Source organism: Haliotis rufescens, unplaced genomic scaffold, assembly GCF_023055435.1.
Source record: "Haliotis rufescens isolate VD_foot unplaced genomic scaffold, xgHalRufe1.0.p SCAF_13, whole genome shotgun sequence".
Classification (NCBI taxonomy): domain Eukaryota; kingdom Metazoa; phylum Mollusca; class Gastropoda; order Lepetellida; family Haliotidae; genus Haliotis; species Haliotis rufescens.
Window position 1 is genome coordinate 12,274,396 of NW_025963813.1, and position 21,932 is coordinate 12,296,327.

Genomic DNA, 21,932 nt, shown 5'->3' on the forward strand with positions numbered 1-21,932 from the left:
TACTGTTGTGGTCACCAGTATGGGTAACTGTTACAATGTTTACTATGGTGGTCACCAGTATGGGTAACTGATATAATGTTTACTGTTGTGGTCACCAGTATGGGTAACTGAAATAATGTTTACTGTGATGGTCACCAGTATGGGTAACTGTTACAATGTTTACTGTTGTGGTCACCAGTATGGGTAACTGAAGTAATGTTTACTGTTGTGGTCACCAGTATGGGTAACTGTAGTAATGTTTACTGTTGTGGTCACCAGTATGGGTAACTGATATAATGTTTAATGTTGTGGTCACTAGTATGGGTAACTGTTACAATGTTTACTGTTGTGGTCACCAGTATGGGTAACTGTTACAATGTTTACTGTTGTGGTCACCAGTATGATTACTGAAATAATGTTTACTGTTGTGGCCACCGGTATGGGTTAATGATTTAATGTTTACTATTGTGGTCACCAGTATGGGTAACTGTTACAATGTTTACTGTTGTGGTCACCAGTATGGGTAACTGAAATAATGTTTACTGTTGTGGCCACCGGTATGGGTTAATAATATAATGTTTACTGTTGTGGTCACCAGTATGGGTAACTCAAATAATGTTTACTGTTGTGGTCACCAGTATGGGTAACTGAAATAATGTTTACTGTTGTGGTCACCAGTATGGGTAACTATTACAATGTTTAGTGTTGTGGTCACTAGTATGGGTAACTGAAATAATGTTTACTGTGGTGGTCACCAGTATGGGTAACTGAAATAATGTTTACTGTGGTGGTCACCAGTATGGGTAACTGAAGTAATGTTTACTGTTGTGGTCACCAGTATGGGTAACTGATATAATGTTTAATGTTGTGGTCACTAGTATGGGTAACTGTTACAATGTTTACTGTTGTGGTCACCAGTATGGGTAACTGTTACAATGTTTACTGTTGTGGTCACCGGTATGGGTAACTCAAATAATGTTTACTGTTGTGGTCACCGGTATGGGTAACTCAAATAATGTTTACTGTGGTGGTCACCAGTATGGGTAACTGTTACAATGTTTACTGTTGTGGTCAACAGTATGGGTAATTGATGTAATGTTTACTGTTGTGGTCACCAGTATGGATAACTGAAGTAATGTTTACTGTTGTGGTCACCAGTATGGGTAACTGTAGTAATGTTTACTGTTGTGGTCACCAGTATGGGTAACTGATATAATGTTTACTGTTGTGGTCACCAGTATGGGTAACTGTTACAATGTTTACTGTTGTGGTCACCAGTATGATTACTGAAATAATGTTTACTGTTGTGGCCACCGGTATGGGTTAATGATATAATGTTTACTGTTGTGGTCACCAGTATGGGTAACTGAAATAATGTTTACTGTTGTGGTCACCAGTATGGGTAACTGTTACAATGTTTACTGTGGTGGTCACCAGTATGGGTAACTGAAATAATGTTTACTGTTGTGGTCACCAGTATGGGTAACTGATATAATGTTTACTGTTGTGGTCACCAGTATGGGTAACTGTTACAATGTTTACTATGGTGGTCACCAGTATGGGTAACTGATATAATGTTTACTGTGGTGGTCACCAGTATGGGTAAATGAAATAATGTTTACTGTGATGGTCACCAGTATGGGTAACTGAAACAATGTTTACTGTTGTGGTCACCAGTATGGGTAACTGAAGTAATGTTTACTGTTGTGGTCACCAGTATGGGTAACTGTAGTAATGTTTACTGTTGTGGTCACCAGTATGGGTAACTGATATAATGTTTAATGTTCTGGTCACTAGTATGGGTAACTGTTACAATGTTTACTGTTGTGGTCACCAGTATGGGTAACTGTTACAATGTTTACTGTTGTGGTCACCAGTATGATTACTGAAATAATGTTTACTGTTGTGGCCACCGGTATGGGTTAATGATTTAATGTTTACTGTTGTGGTCACCAGTATGGGTAACTGAAATAATGTTTACTGTCGTGGTCACCAGTATGGGTAACTGTTACAATGTTTACTGTTGTGGTCACCAGTATGGGTAACTGAAATAATGTTTACTGTTGTGGCCACCGGTATGGGTTAATAATATAATGTTTACTGTTGTGGTCACCAGTATGGGTAACTCAAATAATGTTTACTGTTGTGGTCACCAGTATGGGTAACTGAAATAATGTTTACTGTTGTGGTCACCAGTATGGGTAACTGTTACAATGTTTAGTGTTGTGGTCACTAGTATGGGTAACTGAAATAATGTTTACTGTGATGGTCACCAGTATGGGTAACTGAAATAATGTTTACTGTTGTGGTCACCATTATGGGTAACTGAAGTAATGTTTACTGTTGTGGTCACCAGTATGGGTAACTGATATAATGTTTAATGTTGTGGTCACTAGTATGGGTAACTGTTACAATGTTTACTGTTGTGGTCACCAGTATGGGTAACTGTTACAATGTTTACTGTGGTGGTCACCAGTATGCTTACTGAAATAATGTTTACTGTTGTGGCCACCAGTATGGGTTAATGATATAATGTTTACTGTTGTGGTCACCAGTATGGGTAACTGAAATAATGTTTACTGTTGTGGTCACAAGTATGGGTAACTCAAATAATGTTTACTGAGGTGGTCACCAGTATGGGTAACTTTTACAATGTTTACTGTGGTGGTCACCAGTATGGGTAACTGTTACAATGTTTACTGTGGTGGTCACCAGTATGGGTAACTGTTACAATGTTTACTGTGGTGGTCACCAGTATGGGTAACTGTTACAATGTTTACTGTGGTGGTCACCAGTATGGGTAACTGTTAAAATCTTTACTGTTGTGGTCACCAGTATGGGTAACTCAAATAATGTTTACTGTGGTGGTCACCAGTATGGGTAACTGTTACAATGTTTACTGTGGTGGTCACTAGTATGGGTAACTGTTACAATGTTTACTGTTGTGGTCACCAGTATGGGTAACTGAAAAAATGTTTACTGTGGTGGTCACCACTATGGGTAACTGTTACAATGTTTACTGTGGTGGTCACCAGTATGGGTAACTGTTACAATGTTTACTGTGGTGGTCACCAGTATGGGTAACTGATATAATGTCTACTGTTGTGGTCACCAGTATGGGTAACTGTTACAATGTTTACTGTTGTGGTCACCACTATGGGTAACTGAAATAATGTTTACTGTGGTGGTCACCAGTATGGGTAACTGTTACAATGTTTACTGTGGTGGTCACCAGTATGGGTAACTGTTACAATGTTTACTGTGGTGGTCACTAGTATGGGTAACTGTTACAATGTTTACTGTGGTGGTCACCAGTATGGGTAACTGATATAATGTTTACTGTTGTGGTCACCAGTATGGGTAACTGAAATAATGTTTACTGTGGTGGTCACCACTATGGGTAGCTGTTACAATGTTTAGTGTTGTGGTCACCAGTATGGGTAACTGAAGTAATGTTTACTGTTGTGGTCACCAGTATGGATAACTGAAGTAATGTTTACTGTTGTGGTCACCAGTATGGGTAACTGATATAATGTTTACTGTGGTGGTCACCACTATGGGTAACTGATATAATGTTTACTGTGGTGGTCACCACTATGGGTAGCTGTTACAATGTTTACTGTGGTGGTCACCAGTATGGGTAACTGAAATAATGTTTACTGTGATGGTCACCAGTATGGGTAACTGTTACAATGTTTACTGTTGTGGTCACCAGTATGGGTAACTGAAGTAATGTTTACTGTTGTGGTCACCAGTATGGGTAACTGTAGTAATGTTTACTGTTGTGGTCACCAGTATGGGTAACTGATATAATGTTTACTGTGGTGGTCACCAGTATGGGTAACTGATATAATGTTTACTGTTGTGGCCACCGGTATGGGTGAATGATATAATGTTTACTGTTGTGGTCACCAGTATGGGTAACTGAAATAATGTTTACTGTTGTGGTCACCAGTATGGGTAACTGAAATAATGTTTACTGTTGTGGTCACCGGTATGGGTAACTCAAATAATGTTTACTGTGGTGGTCACCAGTATGGGTAACTGTTACAATGTTTACTGTTGTGGTCACCAGTATGGGTAATTGAAGTAATGTTTACTGTTGTGGTCACCAGTATGGATAACTGAAGTAATGTTTACCGTTGTGGTCACCAGTATGGGTAACTGTAGTAATGTTTACTGTTGTGGTCACCAGTATGGGTAACTGATATAATGTTTACTGTTGTGGTCACCAGTATGGGTAACTGTTACAATGTTTACTGTTGTGGTCACCAGTATGATTACTGAAATAATGTTTACTGTTGTGGCCACCGGTATGGGTTAATGATATAATGTTTACTGTTGTGGTCACCAGTATGGGTAACTGAAATAATGTTTACTGTTGTGGTCACCAGTATGGGTAACTGTTACAATGTTTACTGTGGTGGTCACCAGTATGGGTAACTGAAATAATGTTTACTGTGGTGGTCACCAGTATGGGTAACTGATATAATGTTTACTGTTGTGGTCACCAGTATGGGTAACTGTTACAATGTTTACTATGGTGGTCACCAGTATGGGTAACTGATATAATGTTTACTGTTGTGGTCACCAGTATGGGTAACTGAAATAATGTTTACTGTGATGGTCACCAGTATGGGTAACTGTTACAATGTTTACTGTTGTGGTCACCAGTATGGGTAACTGAAGTAATGTTTACTGTTGTGGTCACCAGTATGGGTAACTGTAGTAATGTTTACTGTTGTGGTCACCAGTATGGGTAACTGATATAATGTTTAATGTTGTGGTCACTAGTATGGGTAACTGTTACAATGTTTACTGTTGTGGTCACCAGTATGGGTAACTGTTACAATGTTTACTGTTGTGGTCACCAGTATGATTACTGAAATAATGTTTACTGTTGTGGCCACCGGTATGGGTTAATGATTTAATGTTTACTGTTGTGGTCACCAGTATGGGTAACTGTTACAATGTTTACTGTTGTGGTCACCAGTATGGGTAACTGAAATAATGTTTACTGTTGTGGCCACCGGTATGGGTTAATAATATAATGTTTACTGTTGTGGTCACCAGTATGGGTAACTCAAATAATGTTTACTGTTGTGGTCACCAGTATGGGTAACTGAAATAATGTTTACTGTTGTGGTCACCAGTATGGGTAACTGTTACAATGTTTAGTGTTGTGGTCACTAGTATGGGTAACTGAAATAATGTTTACTGTGGTGGTCACCAGTATGTGGTCACCAGTATGGGTAACTGAAGTAATGTTTACTGTTGTGGTCACCAGTATGGGTAACTGATATAATGTTTAATGTTGTGGTCACTAGTATGGGTAACTGTTACAATGTTTACTGTTGTGGTCACCAGTATGGGTAACTGTTACAATGTTTACTGTGGTGGTCACCGGTATGGGTAACTCAAATAATGTTTACTGTTGTGGTCACCGGTATGGGTAACTCAAATAATGTTTACTGTGGTGGTCACCAGTATGGGTAACTGTTACAATGTTTACTGTTGTGGTCAACAGTATGGGTAATTGATGTAATGTTTACTGTTGTGGTCACCAGTATGGATAACTGAAGTAATGTTTACTGTTGTGGTCACCAGTATGGGTAACTGTAGTAATGTTTACTGTTGTGGTCACCAGTATGGGTAACTGATATAATGTTTACTGTTGTGGTCACCAGTATGGGTAACTGTTACAATGTTTACTGTTGTGGTCACCAGTATGATTACTGAAATAATGTTTACTGTTGTGGCCACCGGTATGGGTTAATGATATAATGTTTACTGTTGTGGTCACCAGTATGGGTAACTGAAATAATGTTTACTGTTGTGGTCACCAGTATGGGTAACTGTTACAATGTTTACTGTGGTGGTCACCAGTATGGGTAACTGAAATAATGTTTACTGTGGTGGTCACCAGTATGGGTAACTGATATAATGTTTACTGTTGTGGTCACCAGTATGGGTAACTGTTACAATGTTTACTATGGTGGTCACCAGTATGGGTAACTGATATAATGTTTACTGTGGTGGTCACCAGTATGGGTAACTGAAAGAATGTTTACTGTTGTTGTCACCAATATTGGTAACTGTTACAATGTTTACTGTTGTGGTCACCAGTATGGGTAACTGAAATAATGTTTACTGTTGTGGTCACCAGTAAAGGTAACTGATATAATGTTTACTGTTATGTTCACCAGTATGGATAACTGATAAAACGTTTACTGTTGTGGTCACCAGTATGGGTAACTGAAATAATGTTTACTGTTGTGGTCAACAGTATGGGTAACTGTTACAATGTTTAGTGTTGTGGTCACCAGTATGGGTAACTCAAAGAATGTTTACTGTTGTTGTCACCAGTATGGGTAACTGTTACAATGTTTACAGTGGTGGTCACCAGTATGGGTAACTGTTACAATGTTTACTGTGGTGGTCACCAGTATGGGTAACTTCTACAATGTTTACTGTTGTGGTCACCAGTATGGGTAACTGTTACAATGTTTACTGTTGTGGTCACCAGTATGGGTAACTGTTACAATGTTTCCTGTTGTGGTCACCAGTATGGGTAACTGAAATAATGTTTACTGTTGTGGTCACCAGTATGGGTAACTGTTACAATGTTTACTGTTGTGGTCACCAGTATGGGTAACTGTTACAATGTTTACTGTTGTGGTCACTAGTATGGGTTACTGTTATAATGTTTAGTGTTGTGGTCACAAGTATGGGTAACTGTTACAATGTTTAGTGTTGTGGTCACCAGTATGGGGAACTGTTACAATGTTTAGTGTTGTGGTCACAAGTATGGGTAACTGTTACAATGTTTAGTGTTGTGGTCACAAGTATGGGTAACTGTTACAATGTTTAGTGTTGTGGTCACAAGTATGGGTAACTGTTACAATGTTTAGTGTTGTGGTCACCAGTATGGGTAACTGATATAATGTTTCCTGTTGTGGTCACCAGTATGGGTAACTGTTATAATGTTTCCTGTTGTGGTCACCAGTATGGGGAACTGTTACAATGTTTAGTGTTGTGGTCACAAGTATGGGTAACTGTTACAATGTTTAGTGTTGTGGTCACCAGTATGGGGAACTGTTACAATGTTTAGTGTTGTGGTCACAAGTATGGGTAACTGTTACAATGTTTAGTGTTGTGGTCACCAGTATGGGGAACTGTTACAATGTTTAGTGTTGTGGTCACAAGTATGGGTAACTGTTACAATGTTTACTGTTGTGGTCACCAGTATGGGTAACTGTTACAATGTTTAGTGTTGTGGTCACCAGTATGGGTAACTGTTATAATGTTTACTGTTCAGTATTGGTAACTGTTACAATGTTTACTGTTGTGGTCACCAGTATGGGTAACTGTTACAATGTTTACTGTTCAGTATTGGTAACTGTTACAATGTTTACTGTTGTGGTCACCAGTATGGGTAACTCAAATAATGTTTACTGTGGTGGTCACCAGTATGGGTAACTGTTACAATGTTTACTGTTCAGTATTGGTAACTGTTACAATGTTTACTGTTGTGGTCACCAGTATGGGTAACTCAAATAATGTTTACTGTGGTGGTCACCAGTATGGGTAACTGATATAATGTTTACTGTTATGTTCACAAGTATGGGTAATTGATATAGTGTTTACTGTTGTGGTCACCAGTATGGGTAACTGTTACAATGTTTACTATTGTGGTCACCAGTATGGGTAACTAAAATAATGTTTACTGTGGTGGTCACCAGTATGGGTAACTGTTACAATGTTTACTGTTGTGGTCACCAGTATGGGTAACTGAAATAATGTTTACTGTTGTAGTCACCAGTATGGGTAACTGATATAATGTTTACTGTTGTGGTCACCAGTATGGGTAACTCAAATAATGTTTACTGTTGTGGTCACCAGTATGGGTAACTGTTAAAATCTTTACTGTTGTGGTCACCAGTATGGGTTACTGAAACAATGTTTACTGTGGTGGTCACCAGTATCGGTAACTGTTACAATGTTTACTGTTGTGATCACCAGTATGGGTAACTGATATAATGTTTACTGTGGTGGTCACCAGTATGAGTAACTGTTACAATGTTTACTGTTGTGATCACCAGTATGGGTAACTGATATAATGTTTACTGTTGTGGTCACCAGTATGGGTAACTGATATAATGTTTACTGTTGTGGTCACTAGTATGGGTTACTGTTATAATGTTTACTGTTGTGGTCACCAGTATGGGTAACTGAAGTAATGTTTACTGTTTTGGTCACCAGTATGGGTAACTGATATAATGTTTACTGTTGTGGTCACTAGTATGGGTTACTGTTATAATGTTTCCTGTTGTGGTCACCAGTATGGGGAACTGTTACAATGTTTACTGTGGTGGTCACCAGTATGGGTAACTCAAAGAATGTTTACTGTTGTGGTCACCAGTATGGGTAACTGATATAATGTTTACTGTTGTGGTCACCAGTATGGGTAACTCAAATAATGCTTACTGTTGTGGTCACCAGTATGGGTAACTGAAATAATGTTTACTGTTGTGGTCACCAGTATGGGTAACTGATAAAATGTTTACTGTGGTGGTCACCAGTATGGGTAACTGATATAATGTTTACTGTTGTGGTCACCAGTATGGGTAACTCAAATAATGCTTACTGTTGTGGTCACCAGTATGGGTAACTGAAATAATGTTTACTGTGGTGGTCACCAGTATCGGTAACAGTTACAATGTTTACTGTTGTGGTCACCAGTATTGGTAACTGTTACAATGTTTACTATTGTGGTCACCAGTATGGGTAACTCAAAAATAATGTTTACTGTGGTGGTCACCAGTATGGGTATCTGTTACAATGTTTACTGTTGTGGTCACCAGTATGGGTAACTGAAATGTTGTTTACTGTTGTGGTCACCAGTATGGGTAACTGATATAATGTTTACTGTTGTGGTCACTAGTATGGGTAACTGTTACAATGTTTAGTGTTGTGGTCACCAGTATGGGTAACTGTTACAATGTTTACTGTTGTGGTCACCAGTATGGGTAACTGTTACAATGTTTACTGTTGTGGCCACCAGTATGGGTAACTGATATAATGTCTACTGTTGTGGTCACCAGTATGGGTAACTGAAATAATGTTTACTGTGGTGGTCACCAGTACGGGTAACTGTCAAAATGTTTACTGTTGTGGTCACCAGTATGGGTAACTGAAAGAATGTTTACTGTTGTGGTCACCAGTACGGGTAAGTGATATAATGTTTACTGTTGTGGTCACCAGTAAGGGTAACTGTTACAATGTTTACTGTTGTGGTCACCAGTATGGGTAACTGTTACAATGTTTACTGTTGTGGTCACCAGTATGGGTAACTCAAAGAATGTTTACTGTGGTGGTCACCAGTATGGGTAACTGAAATAATGTTTACTGTTGTGGTCACCAGTATGGGTAACTGTTACAATGTTTACTGTGGTGGTCACCAGTATGGGTAACTGTTACAATGTTTACTGTTGTGGTCACCAGTATGGGTAACTGAAATAATGTTTACTGTTGTGGTCACCAGTATGGGTAACTGAAAGAATGTTTACTGTTGTTGTCACCAATATTGGTAACTGTTACAATGTTTACTGTTGTGGTCACCAGTATGGGTAACTGAAATAATGTTTACTGTTGTGGTCACCAGTATAGGTAACTGATATAATGTTTACTGTTATGTTCACCAGTATGGGTAACTGATAAAACGTTTACTGTTGTGGTCACCAGTATGGGTAACTGAAATAATGTTTACTGCTGTGGTCAAATGTGTGGGTAACTGTTACAATGTTTAGTGTTGTGGTCACCAGTATGGGTAACTGTTACAATTTTTACTGTTGTGGCCACCAGTATGGGTAACTGTTACAATGTTTAGAGTGGTGGTCACCAGTATGGGTAACTGTTACAATGTTTACTGTGGTGGTCACCAGTATGGGTAACTGTTACAATGTTTACTGTTGTGGTCACCAGTATGGGTAACTGTTACAATGTTTACTGTTGTGGTCACCAGTATGGGTAACTGTTACAATGTTTCCTGTTGTGGTCACCAGTATGGGTAACTGAAATAATGTTTACTGTTGTGGTCACCAGTATGGGTAACTGTTACAATGTTTACTGTTGTGGTCACCAGTATGGGTAACTGTTACAATGTTTACTGTGGTGGTCACCAGTATGGGTAACTGTTATAATGTTTACTGTTGTGGTCACCAGTATGGGGAACTGATATAATGTTTACTACTGTGGTCACCAGTATTGGTTACTGAAATAATGTTTACTGTGGTGGTCACCAATATGGGTAACTGTTACAATGTTTACTGTTGTGGTCACCAGTATGGGTAACTGATATAATGTTTACTGTGGTGGTCACCAGAATGGGTAACTGAAACAATGTTTACTGTGGTGGTCACCAGTATGGGTAACTGTTATAATGTTTACTAATGTGGTCACCAGTATTGGTTACTGAAATAATGTTTACTGTGGTGGTCACCAGTATGGGTAACTGAAATAATGTTTACTGTGGTGGTCACCAGTATTGGTAACTGAAATAATGTTTACTGTGGTGGTCACCAGTATGGGTAACTCAAATAATGTTTACTGTTGTGGTCACCAGTATGGGTAACTAAAATAATGTTTACTGTGTCGGTCACCAGTATGGGTAACTGTTACAATCTTTTCTGTGGTGGTCACCAGTATGGGTAACTGAAATAATGTTTACTGTTGTGGTCAGCAGTATGGGTAACTGAAATAATGTTTACTGTGGTGGTCAGCAGTATGGGTAACTGTTACAATGTTTACTGTTGTGGTCACCAGTATGGGTTACTGTTACAATGTTTACTGTGGTGGTCATCAGTATGGGTTACTGAAATAATGTTTACTGTGGTGGTCACTAGTATGGGTAACTGTTACAATGTTTACTGTGGTGGTCACCAGTATGGGTAACTGATATAATGTTTACTATTGTGGTCACCAGTATGGGTAACTGAAATAATGTTAACTGTGGTGGTTACCAGTATTGGTAACTGTTACAATGTTTACTGTTGTGGTCACCAGTATGGGTAACTCAAATAATGTTTAATGTGGTGGTCACAAGTATGGGTAACTGTTACAATGTTTACAGTGGTGGTCACCAGTATGGGTAACTGTTACAATGTTTAGAGTGGTGGTCACCAGTATGGGTAACTGTTACAATGTTTACTGTGGTGGTCACCAGTATGGGTAACTGTTACAATGTTTACTGTTGTGGTCACCAGTATGGGTAACTGAAATAATGTTTACTGTTGTGGTCACCAGTATGGGTAACTGAAAGAATGTTTACTGTTGTTGTCACCAATATTGGTAACTGTTACAATGTTTACTGTTGTGGTCACCAGTATGGGTAACTGAAATAATGTTTACTGTTGTGGTCACCAGTATAGGTAACTGATATAATGTTTACTGTTATGTTCACCAGTATGGGTAACTGATAAAACGTTTACTGTTGTGGTCACCAGTATGGGTAACTGAAATAATGTTTACTGTTGTGGTCAACAGTATGGGTAACTGTTACAATGTTTAGTGTTGTGGTCACCAGTATGGGTAACTCAAAGAATGTTTACTGTTGTTGTCACCAGTATGGGTAACTGTTACAATGTTTACAGTGGTGGTCACCAGTATGGGTAACTGTTACAATGTTTAGAGTGGTGGTCACCAGTATGGGTAACTGTTACAATGTTTACTGTGGTGGTCACCAGTATGGGTAACTGTTACAATGTTTACTGTTGTGGTCACCAGTATGGGTAACTGTTACAATGTTTCCTGTTGTGGTCACCAGTATGGGTAACTGAAATAATGTTTACTGTGGTGGTCACCAGTATGGGTAACTGTTACAATGTTTACTGTTGTGGTCACCAGTATGGGTAACTGTTACAATGTTTACTGTGGTGGTCACCAGTATGGGTAACTGTTATAATGTTTACTGTTGTGGTCAACAGTATGGGGAACTGATATAATGTTTACTACTGTGGTCACCAGTATTGGTTACTGAAATAATGTTTACTGTGGTGGTCACCAGTATGGGTAACTGTTACAATGTTTACTGTTGTGGTCACCAGTATGGGTAACTGATATAATGTTTACTGTGGTGGTCACCAGAATTGGTAACTGAAACAATGTTTACTGTGGTGGTCACCAGTATGGGTAACTGTTATAATGTTTACTAATGTGGTCACCAGTATTGGTTACTGAAATAATGTTTACTGTTGTGGTCACCAGTATGGGTAACTGAAATAATGTTTACTGTGGTGGTCACCAGTATTGGTAACTGAAATAATGTTTACTGTGGTGGTCACCAGTATGGGTAACTCAAATAATGTTTACTGTTGTGGTCACCAGTATGGGTAACTAAAATAATGTTTACTGTGTCGGTCACCAGTATGGGTAACTGTTACAATCTTTTCTGTGGTGGTCACCAGTATGGGTAACTGAAATAATGTTTACTGTTGTGGTCAGCAGTATGGGTAACTGAAATAATGTTTACTGTGGTGGTCAGCAGTATGGGTAACTGTTACAATGTTTACTGTTGTGGTCACCAGTATGGGTTACTGTTACAATGTTTACTGTGGTGGTCATCAGTATGGGTTACTGAAATAATGTTTACTGTGGTGGTCACTAGTATGGGTAACTGTTACAATGTTTACTGTGGTGGTCACCAGTATGGGTAACTGATATAATGTTTACTATTGTGGTCACCAGTATGGGTAACTGAAATAATGTTAACTGTGGTGGTTACCAGTATTGGTAACTGTTACAATGTTTACTGTTGTGGTCACCAGTATGGGTAACTCAAATAATGTTTAATGTGGTGGTCACAAGTATGGGTAACTGATATAATGTTTACTGTTGTGGTCACCAGTATGGGTTACTGAAACAATGTTTACTGTGGTGGTCACCAGTATCGGTAACTGTTACAATGTTTACTGTTGTGATCATCAGTATGGGTAACTGATATAATGTTTACTGTGGTGTTCACCAGTATGAGTAACTGTTACAATGTTTACTGTTGTGATCACCAGTATGGGTAACTGATATAATGTTTACTGTTGTGGTCACCAGTATGGGTAAATGTTACAATGTTTACTGTTGTGGTCACCAGTATGGGTAACTGAAATAATGTTTACTGTGGTGGTCACAAGTATGGGTAACTGATATAATGTTAACTGTTGTGGTCACCAGTATGGGTAACTTTTACAATGTTTACTGCGGTGGTGAACAGTATGGGTAACTGATATAATGTTTACTGTTGTGGTCAGCAGTATGGGTAACTGTTACAATGTTTACTGTGGTGGTCACCAGTATGGGTAACTGATATAATGTTAACTGTTGTGGTCACCAGTATGGGTAACTGTTAGAATGTTTACTGCGGTGGTGAACAGTATGGGTAACTGATAAAATGTTTACTGTTGTGGTCACCAGAATGGGTAACTGAAATAATGTTTACTGTGGTGGTCACCAGTATGGGTAAGTGATATAATGTTTACTGTTGTGGTCACCAGTATGGGTAACTGAAATAATGTTTACTGTTGTGGTCACCAGTATGGGTAACTGAAATAACGTTTACTGTTGTGGTCACCAGTATGGGTAACTGTTATAATGTTTACTGTTGTGGTCACCAGTATGGGTAACTGAAATAATGTTTACTGTGGTGGTCACAAGTATGGGTAACTGATATAATGTTAACTGCTGTGGTCACCAGTATGGGTAACTGTTACAATGTTTACTGCGGTGGTGAACAGTATGGGTAACTGATATAATGTTTACTGTTGTGGTCACCAGTATGGGTAACTGTTACAATGTTTACTGTGGTGGTCACCAGTATGGGTAACTGATATAATGGTTACTACTGTGGTCAGCAGTATGGGTTACTGAAGCAATGTTTAATGTGGTGGTCAGCAGTATGGGTAACTGTTACAATCTTTACTGTTGTGGTCACCAGTATGGGTAACTGAAATAATGTTTACTGTTGTGGTCACCAGTATGGGTAACTCAGATAATGTTTACAGTTGTGGTCACTAGTATGGGTAACTGTTACAATGATTACTGTGGTGGTCACCAATATGGGTAACTGTTACAATGTTTACTGTGGTGGTCACCACTATGGGTAACTGAAATAATGTTTACTGTGGTGGTCACTAATATGGGTAACTGAAATAATGTTTACTGCTGTGGTCACCAGTATGGGTTACTGAAATAATGTTTACTGTTGTGGCCACCAGTATGGGTAACTGAAGTAATGTTTACTGTTGTGGTCACCAGTATGGGTAACTGTTACAATGTTTACTGTGGTGGTCACCAGTATGGGTAACTGAAATAATGTTTACTGCTGTGGTCACCAGTATGGGTTACTGAAATAATGTTTACTGTGGTGGTCACTAGTATGGGTAACTGTTACAATGTTTACTGTGGTGGTCACCAGTATGGGTAACTGTTACAATGTTTACTGTTGTGGCCACCAGTATGGGTAACTGAAGTAATGTTTACTGTTGTGGTCACCAGTATGGGTAACTGTTACAATGTTTACTGTGGTGGTCACCAGTATGGGTAACTGTTACAATGTTTACTGTTGTGGCCACCAGTATGGGTTACTGAAATAATGTTTACTGTTGTGGTCACCAGTATGGGTAACTGAAATAATGTATACTGTGGTGGTCACCAGTATGGGTAACTGTCTAACTGATATAAAGTTTACTGTTGTTGTCACCAGTATGGGTAACTGTTAAAATGTTTACTGTGGTGGTCACCAGTATGAGTAACTGAAATAATGTTTACTGTTGTGGTCACCAGCATTGGTAACTGAAGTAATGTTTACTGTTGTGGTCAAATACTGCTTTTAAGTCACAAGGTGCACAATATTTCTACTGGACACAGGGAGAGATTGGCTCTTAAGAATGGAATGGCTGTATTGTAAAGAGATACTTACATATAAAGAATGTGATGGTTGCCATGACAGACAGCGTCGCGATGACCACGACCAGCCTGCGGAGCGAACACCGACCCATTGTGTGAGATACAGCGTAGTGAAAGCATCGAGTGACCAGCATCACCTGCCCTGGTCGTCACACCTCAGCACATCACCACATCAGAGAGAGCTGGAAAACACATTGAAACAGATACATTGTGCCATCTTCAGAATGTTCAGGGCAGGGTTTGTGTGAATAAATGATGAAATATATTGGTTTTTATTTGGTAAACATGGTCAGCTTGAACATGTTGTGTGGAATAAATGCATGTTGAGAATGTTGGAGAAATGAATGCATGGTGAATGGTAGGGTAGCACCTGTTTTCACTTTTTCTTTTATACCTAATTACATGAAGCATTGTTTTTCGCAAATCTGGTGCTGTTTTCATCAGGGAGTGGAGGTTAGGATATGTTTTTACGCCGCTTTTAGCAATATTCCAGCAATATCACAGTAGGGGGACACCAGAAATGGGCTTCACACAATGTACCCATGTCGGGAATCGAACCCGGGTCTTCGGCGTGACGAGCGAACGCTTTAACCACTAGGCTACTCGACCACCCCCTGATTTAACCATATGAAACATACACTAGTATAACCTCATATTGAAAAATGCAACCTAATACATCAACCCAATGCATGTCCAAATTTTACACAAATTGTGATTGAATGAAGTCAATCTTATGATAATGACAGGACATTAATGGATGTATAAGTGATTCCATTCAAAGCGATCATGTCAGTGAACTTAAAATTTCAGAATATTAACGAAACTGATCTGGTATCATAGATCATATACTGATGGAAAAGAAAGAGGGAACAATGAAAAATATTGGGAAATAAGCTTTGATGTCAGTACATTTGAAATAGTGGGCGAACAAATTCAGATGTTGAGATGCGTTTGTGATCATTGTTTCCAACATGTATATGGTAAACAGTAGGAACAGATGACAGCATATCATTTTACATTGTCTAAAACTAAGCGTTCCCATATTCATTTTCATCAGTATATTTTCTTATCATATACATCTACAGTTGATGTTATGTTTGTTTTTTTGTTTTTTGTTTAAAGCCTCACTCAGCAATATTCCAGGTATATGACAGCGGCCACCTGTAAATAATGAGTCTGGACCAGACGATCCAGTGATGGTTTTGTGCAACCGGGTTTTGTCTGGTGTGCAAGTTATAGCTAGTTCCTGAAATTGAGTCCTGTCAACCCAACTCTATCCTTAGTCCATGGATCCTCTTTCCAAACAAGCACCCCTTCGTGACTATTAGGATAAGACACCCTTGTAAATTAAACAACTCTTTCTGATGTTCAGCGTTAGTCGTGAGTTTGGGTTAATTAATCCAATGTTATCTGAAAATCTGTACAATTTTTATCATGTTCAGCAGAAAGAGGAAGCTACCAAACATGCACACCAACTTCACTGATCAGTGGGTAAATGTGCACTCATGGTCCAAAAAAATCAACTAAATCCAAATGGTACTTCAAGCTGGCACAGTGATGTGTGTTCAATCCTCTATTCACAAGGCACAAACTGTATTATGAAAAGTGTTCCTAATGTAGACAAGTGTCAACAGAAGAAGAACTCCCCCCCCCCAAAAAAAAAGAAAAAAAAAAGAAAAAAGCAAAAGGCAAAAGGCACCACTTCAGCCCCTGGTGAAAACATGTACCAAGTTTTGATGAAAATTGTCAGTTTTCAAGTAATGCTACGGCAACGTAAAATGGACAAACAGACAGACCAGGTTATGACTATATTCACCCAGATTCTATGCTGAGTGGATAAAATTAACTAATCTGAAACCTTGTGACTGTCTGTCAATGATATCATGTCTACCAAGTCTCGACGTCAAATGCTTAACATTTTTACAACAAATAATATTGAACATCAAACAGCATTCACGACAATACTTAAGTGCTGACACAGATGATACTGATAATGAGAGAACATAGAGGCATGACTGAACTATTTACCATGTTGACACAAAAACGCAGCTGAAACGTGTCAATGTCTGTAAGACGGTATTTTTTCTAAATTTAAATAAAATTTATGCTCAGCAGCTGATACAGTTGGGTCACTTTTCATTCAACATTAAATAAACTGAAAATGTTGGTGTGTTCAATAACACTGCATGAATGACGTATTCGGCGTAATCTTTGGGACCTTCAGCCCTTACGTCAGAGGGTATGTTCAGAAAGATGTTGCCCACGCAGCCCCCCAAAACAAGGACAATAGGACACTGCACTATACATTACAACCGTGCATTTAATGTACTTATTGCGCTGAACATGGACTTACAGTCTGCTAACTTGTATGAGGTTGGAAGATGTGCTTAATATCAAATATTTCGGAAGAAAAACATCACATTATTTTTTCCGGATGTGAGATGTATCCATCAAAGGGGCATAACTCTAAAACTTAAACACGATATCACACCGCTAAAATACTATTTATTTACCGTTGGGCCATCCCCGATTACCCAGCTTATCATATCTCCATCTATTTAAAAATGTATGTTATTTTACTTATTAAAATTAAAACCTGTTGCTAAATTTATTTTAAAAACTCCCACAACGAATTTTTACGAAGCGCGAATTGTGAGAGGACATACAACAAATATGTGTTTAATATTTAAGGTTGTTTTGTTTTTTTATCTACCTGACCTGAAACAGGCAACTAGTAGTGGTAGTGGTGTTGGTGGTGGAATAACAGCTTAGTAGCTCTCTCTCTCTCTCTCTCTCTCTCTCTCTCTCTCTCTCTCTCTCTCTCTCTCTCTCTCTCTCTCTCTCTCTCCCTTCGGTTCGCACACCAAGTCAAATTGTCGAAATTTTCATTGGAAGCGCACGTAAATTCTATTAATCTGACCACACATTCCACGTAAGCACACATGCTTCTTTTGTTGAGACAGGTTCCTTGGCATAAACAGACCATCATTCAGCAAACATCTTTTTAACAAATCCCAATGTTGTATTGATGTGTGGAAAGGCTCCAAAAGGCGACGTCGTGTACAGCTGAAAATGTAACAGCTGTATGTTAGCATGGAATTACAACATGCAAGCCTTCTTTTCATCATCCTGTTGACGCTAGACAGGGAGAGTGATTGAGTGAGTATGGTTTGACGCTTAATCAAGCCACATATGAAGACATGAAAGTGTTTATGGCTAATAAGGTTTCAGCGCTTCTTTTGCAACCAGAAGCACAACCAGAAAGAAGTGATACACACACTTTACAGTGTAATGGCGACAACCAGAAAGAAGTGGCACACGTTTCACAGTGAAATTACGACAACCAGAAAGAAGTGATACACAAATTTCACAGTGTAATGATGACAACCAGAAAGAAGTGATACACAAGTTTCACAGTGAAATGACGACAAGGAAGAAGTGATGCACACGTTTCACAGTGTAATGACGACAACCAGAAAGAAGTGATACACAAATTTCACAGTGTAATGATGACAACCAGAAAGAAGTGGTACACAAGTTTCACAGTGAAATGACGACAAGGAAGAAGTGATGCACACGTTTCACAGTGTAATGACGACAACCAGAAAGAAGTGATACACACGTTTCACAGTGAAATGACAACAACCAGAAAGAAGTGGTACACAAGTTTCACAGTGTAATGACAACAACCAGAAAGAAGTGATACACAGGTTTCACAGTGTAATGACGACAACCAGAAAGAAGTGGTACACAAGTTTCACAGCGTAATGACGACAACCAGAAAGAAGTGATACACAAGTTTCACAGTGTAATGACGACAACCAGAAAGAAGTGGTACACAAGTTTCACAGTGTAATGACGACAACCGGAAAGAAGTGATGCACACGTTTCACAGTGTAATGATGAAAACCAGAAAGAAGTGATACACACGTTTCACAGTGTAATGTCGACAACCAGAAAGAAGTGGTACACAAGTTTCACAGTGTAATGACGACAACCAGAAAGAAGTGATACACAGGTTTCACAGTGTAATGATGACAACCAGAAAGAAGTGGTACACAAGTTTCACAGTGAAATGACGACAAGGAAAAAGTGATGCACACGTTTCACAGTGTAATGACGACAACCAGAAAGAAGTGATACACAAATTTCACAGTGTAATGATGACAACCAGAAAGAAGTGGTACACAAGTTTCACAGTGAAATGACGACAAGGAAGAAGTGATGCACACGTTTCACAGTGTAATGACGACAACCAGAAAGAAGTGATACACACGTTTCACAGTGTAATGATGACCAGAAAGAAGTGATACACACGTTTCACAGTGTAATGATGACAACCAGAAAGAAGTGGTACACACGTTTCACTGTGTAATGACAACAACCAGAAAGAAGTGATACACAAGTTTCACAGTGTAATGACGACAACCAGAATGAAGTGATGCACACGTTTCACAGTGTAATGAAGACAATCAGAAGAAGTGATACACACGTTTCACAGTGTAATGATGACAATCAGAAAGAAGTGATGCACACGTTTCACAGTGTAATGATGACAATCAGAAGAAGTGATACACACGTTTCACAGTGTAATGATGACAATTAGAAATAAGTGATACACAAGTTTCACAGTGTAATGACGACAACCAGAAAGAAGTGATACACACGTTTCACAGTGTGACGACGACAACCAGAAAGAAGTGATACACACGTTTCACAGTGTAATGACGACAACCAGAAAGAAGTGATACACAAGTTTCACAGTGTAATGATGACCAGGAAGAAGTGATGCACACGTTTCACAGTGTAATGACGAGAACCAAAAAGAAGTGGTACACAAGTTTCACATTGAAATGATGACAACCAGAAAGAAGTGATACACAAGTTTCACAGTGTAATGACGAGAACCAGAAAGAAGTGGTACACAAGTTTCACAGTGAAATGACGACAAGAAAAAAGTGATGCACACGTTTCACAGTGTAATGACGACAACCAGAAAGAAGTGATACACAAATTTCACAGTGTAATGATGACAACCAGAAAGAAGTGGTACACAAGTTTCACAGTGAAATGACGACAAGGAAGAAGTGATGCACACGTTTCACAGTGTAATGACGACAACCAGAAAGAAGTGACACACACGTTTCACAGTGTAATGATGACCAGAAAGAAGTGATACACACGTTTCACAGTGTAATGATGACAACCAGAAAGAAGTGGTACACACGTTTCACTGTGTAATGACAACAACCAGAAAGAAGTGATACACAAGTTTCACAGTGTAATGACGACAACCAGAATGAAGTGATGCACACGTTTCACAGTGTAATGAAGACAATCAGAAGAAGTGATACACACGTTTCACAGTGTAATGATGACAATCAGAAAGAAGTGATACACACGTTTCACTGTGTAATGACAACAACCAAAAAGAAGTGATACACAAGTTTCACAGTGTAATGACGACAACCAGAAAAGAAGTGATGCACACGTTTCACAGTGTAATGATGACAATCAGAAGAAGTGATACACACGTTTCACAGTGTAATGATGACAATTAGAAAGAAGTGATACACAAGTTTCACAGTGTAATGACGACAACCAGAAAGAAGTGATACACACGTTTCACAGTGTGACGACGACAACCAGAAAGAAGTGATACACACGTTTCACAGTGTAATGACGACAACCAGAAAGAAGTGATACACAAGTTTCACAGTGTAATGATGACCAGGAAGAAGTGATGCACACGTTTCACAGTGTAATGACGAGAACCAAAAAGAAGTGGTACACAAGTTTCACAGTGTAATGACGAGAACCAGAAAGAGGTGATACACAAGTTTCACAGTGTAATGATGACAACCAGAAATAAGTGATACACAAGTTTCACAGTGTAATGACGACAACCAGAAAGAAGTGATACACAGGTTTCACAGTGTAATGATGACAACCAGAAAGAAGTGGTACACAAGTTTCACAGTGAAATGACGACAAGGAAAAAGTGATGCACACGTTTCACAGTGTAATGACGACAACCAGAAAGAAGTGATACACAAATTTCACAGTGTAATGATGACCAGAAAGAAGTGATACACACGTTTCACAGTGTAATGACGACAACCAGAAAGAAGTGATACACACGTTTCACAGTGTAATGATGACCAGAAAGAAGTGATACACACGTTTCACAGTGTAATGATGACAACCAGAAAGAAGTGGTACACACGTTTCACTGTGTAATGACAACAACCAGAAAGAAGTGATACACAAGTTTCACAGTGTAATGACGACAACCAGAATGAAGTGATGCACACGTTTCACAGTGTAATGAAGACAATCAGAAGAAGTGATACACACGTTTCACAGTGTAATGATGACAATCAGAAAGAAGTGATACACACGTTTCACTGTGTAATGACAACAACCAAAAAGAAGTGATACACAAGTTTCACAGTGTAATGACGACAACCAGAAAAGAAGTGATGCACACGTTTCACAGTGTAATGATGACAATCAGAAGAAGTGATACACACGTTTCACAGTGTAATGATGACAATTAGAAAGAAGTGATACACAAGTTTCACAGTGTAATGACGACAACCAGAAAGAAGTGATACACACGTTTCACAGTGTGACGACGACAACCAGAAAGAAGTGATACACACGTTTCACAGTGTAATGACGACAACCAGAAAGAAGTGATACACAAGTTTCACAGTGTAATGATGACCAGGAAGAAGTGATGCACACGTTTCACAGTGTAATGACGAGAACCAAAAAGAAGTGGTACACAAGTTTCACATTGAAATGATGACAACCAGAAAGAAGTGATACACAAGTTTCACAGTGTAATGACGAGAACCAGAAAGAAGTGGTACACAAGTTTCACAGTGAAATGACGACAAGGAAAAAGTGATGCACACGTTTTACAGTGTAATGACGACAACCAGAAAGAAGTGATACACAAATTTCACAGTGTAATGATGACAACCAGAAAG

General features: G+C 38.9%; 1 protein-coding gene across 1 annotated transcript in view; it reads right to left on the reverse strand.

Moving 5' to 3' along the window:
* The window catches only part of LOC124139111 (2-phosphoxylose phosphatase 1-like), a 32,766-nt gene extending 15,366 nt beyond the window's left edge, over positions 1-17,400 (reverse strand). Inside the window, exons 1-2 of the mRNA XM_046506133.2 lie at positions 17,288-17,400; positions 14,948-15,116 (exon numbers count right to left, since the gene is read on the reverse strand). Of these exons, the coding sequence (XP_046362089.2) occupies positions 14,948-15,068 (121 nt within the window). The 5' untranslated portion in view covers positions 15,069-15,116; positions 17,288-17,400. The remainder of the gene's footprint in view (positions 1-14,947; positions 15,117-17,287) is intronic.
* Between the last annotated feature and the right edge of the window lie 4,532 nt (positions 17,401-21,932).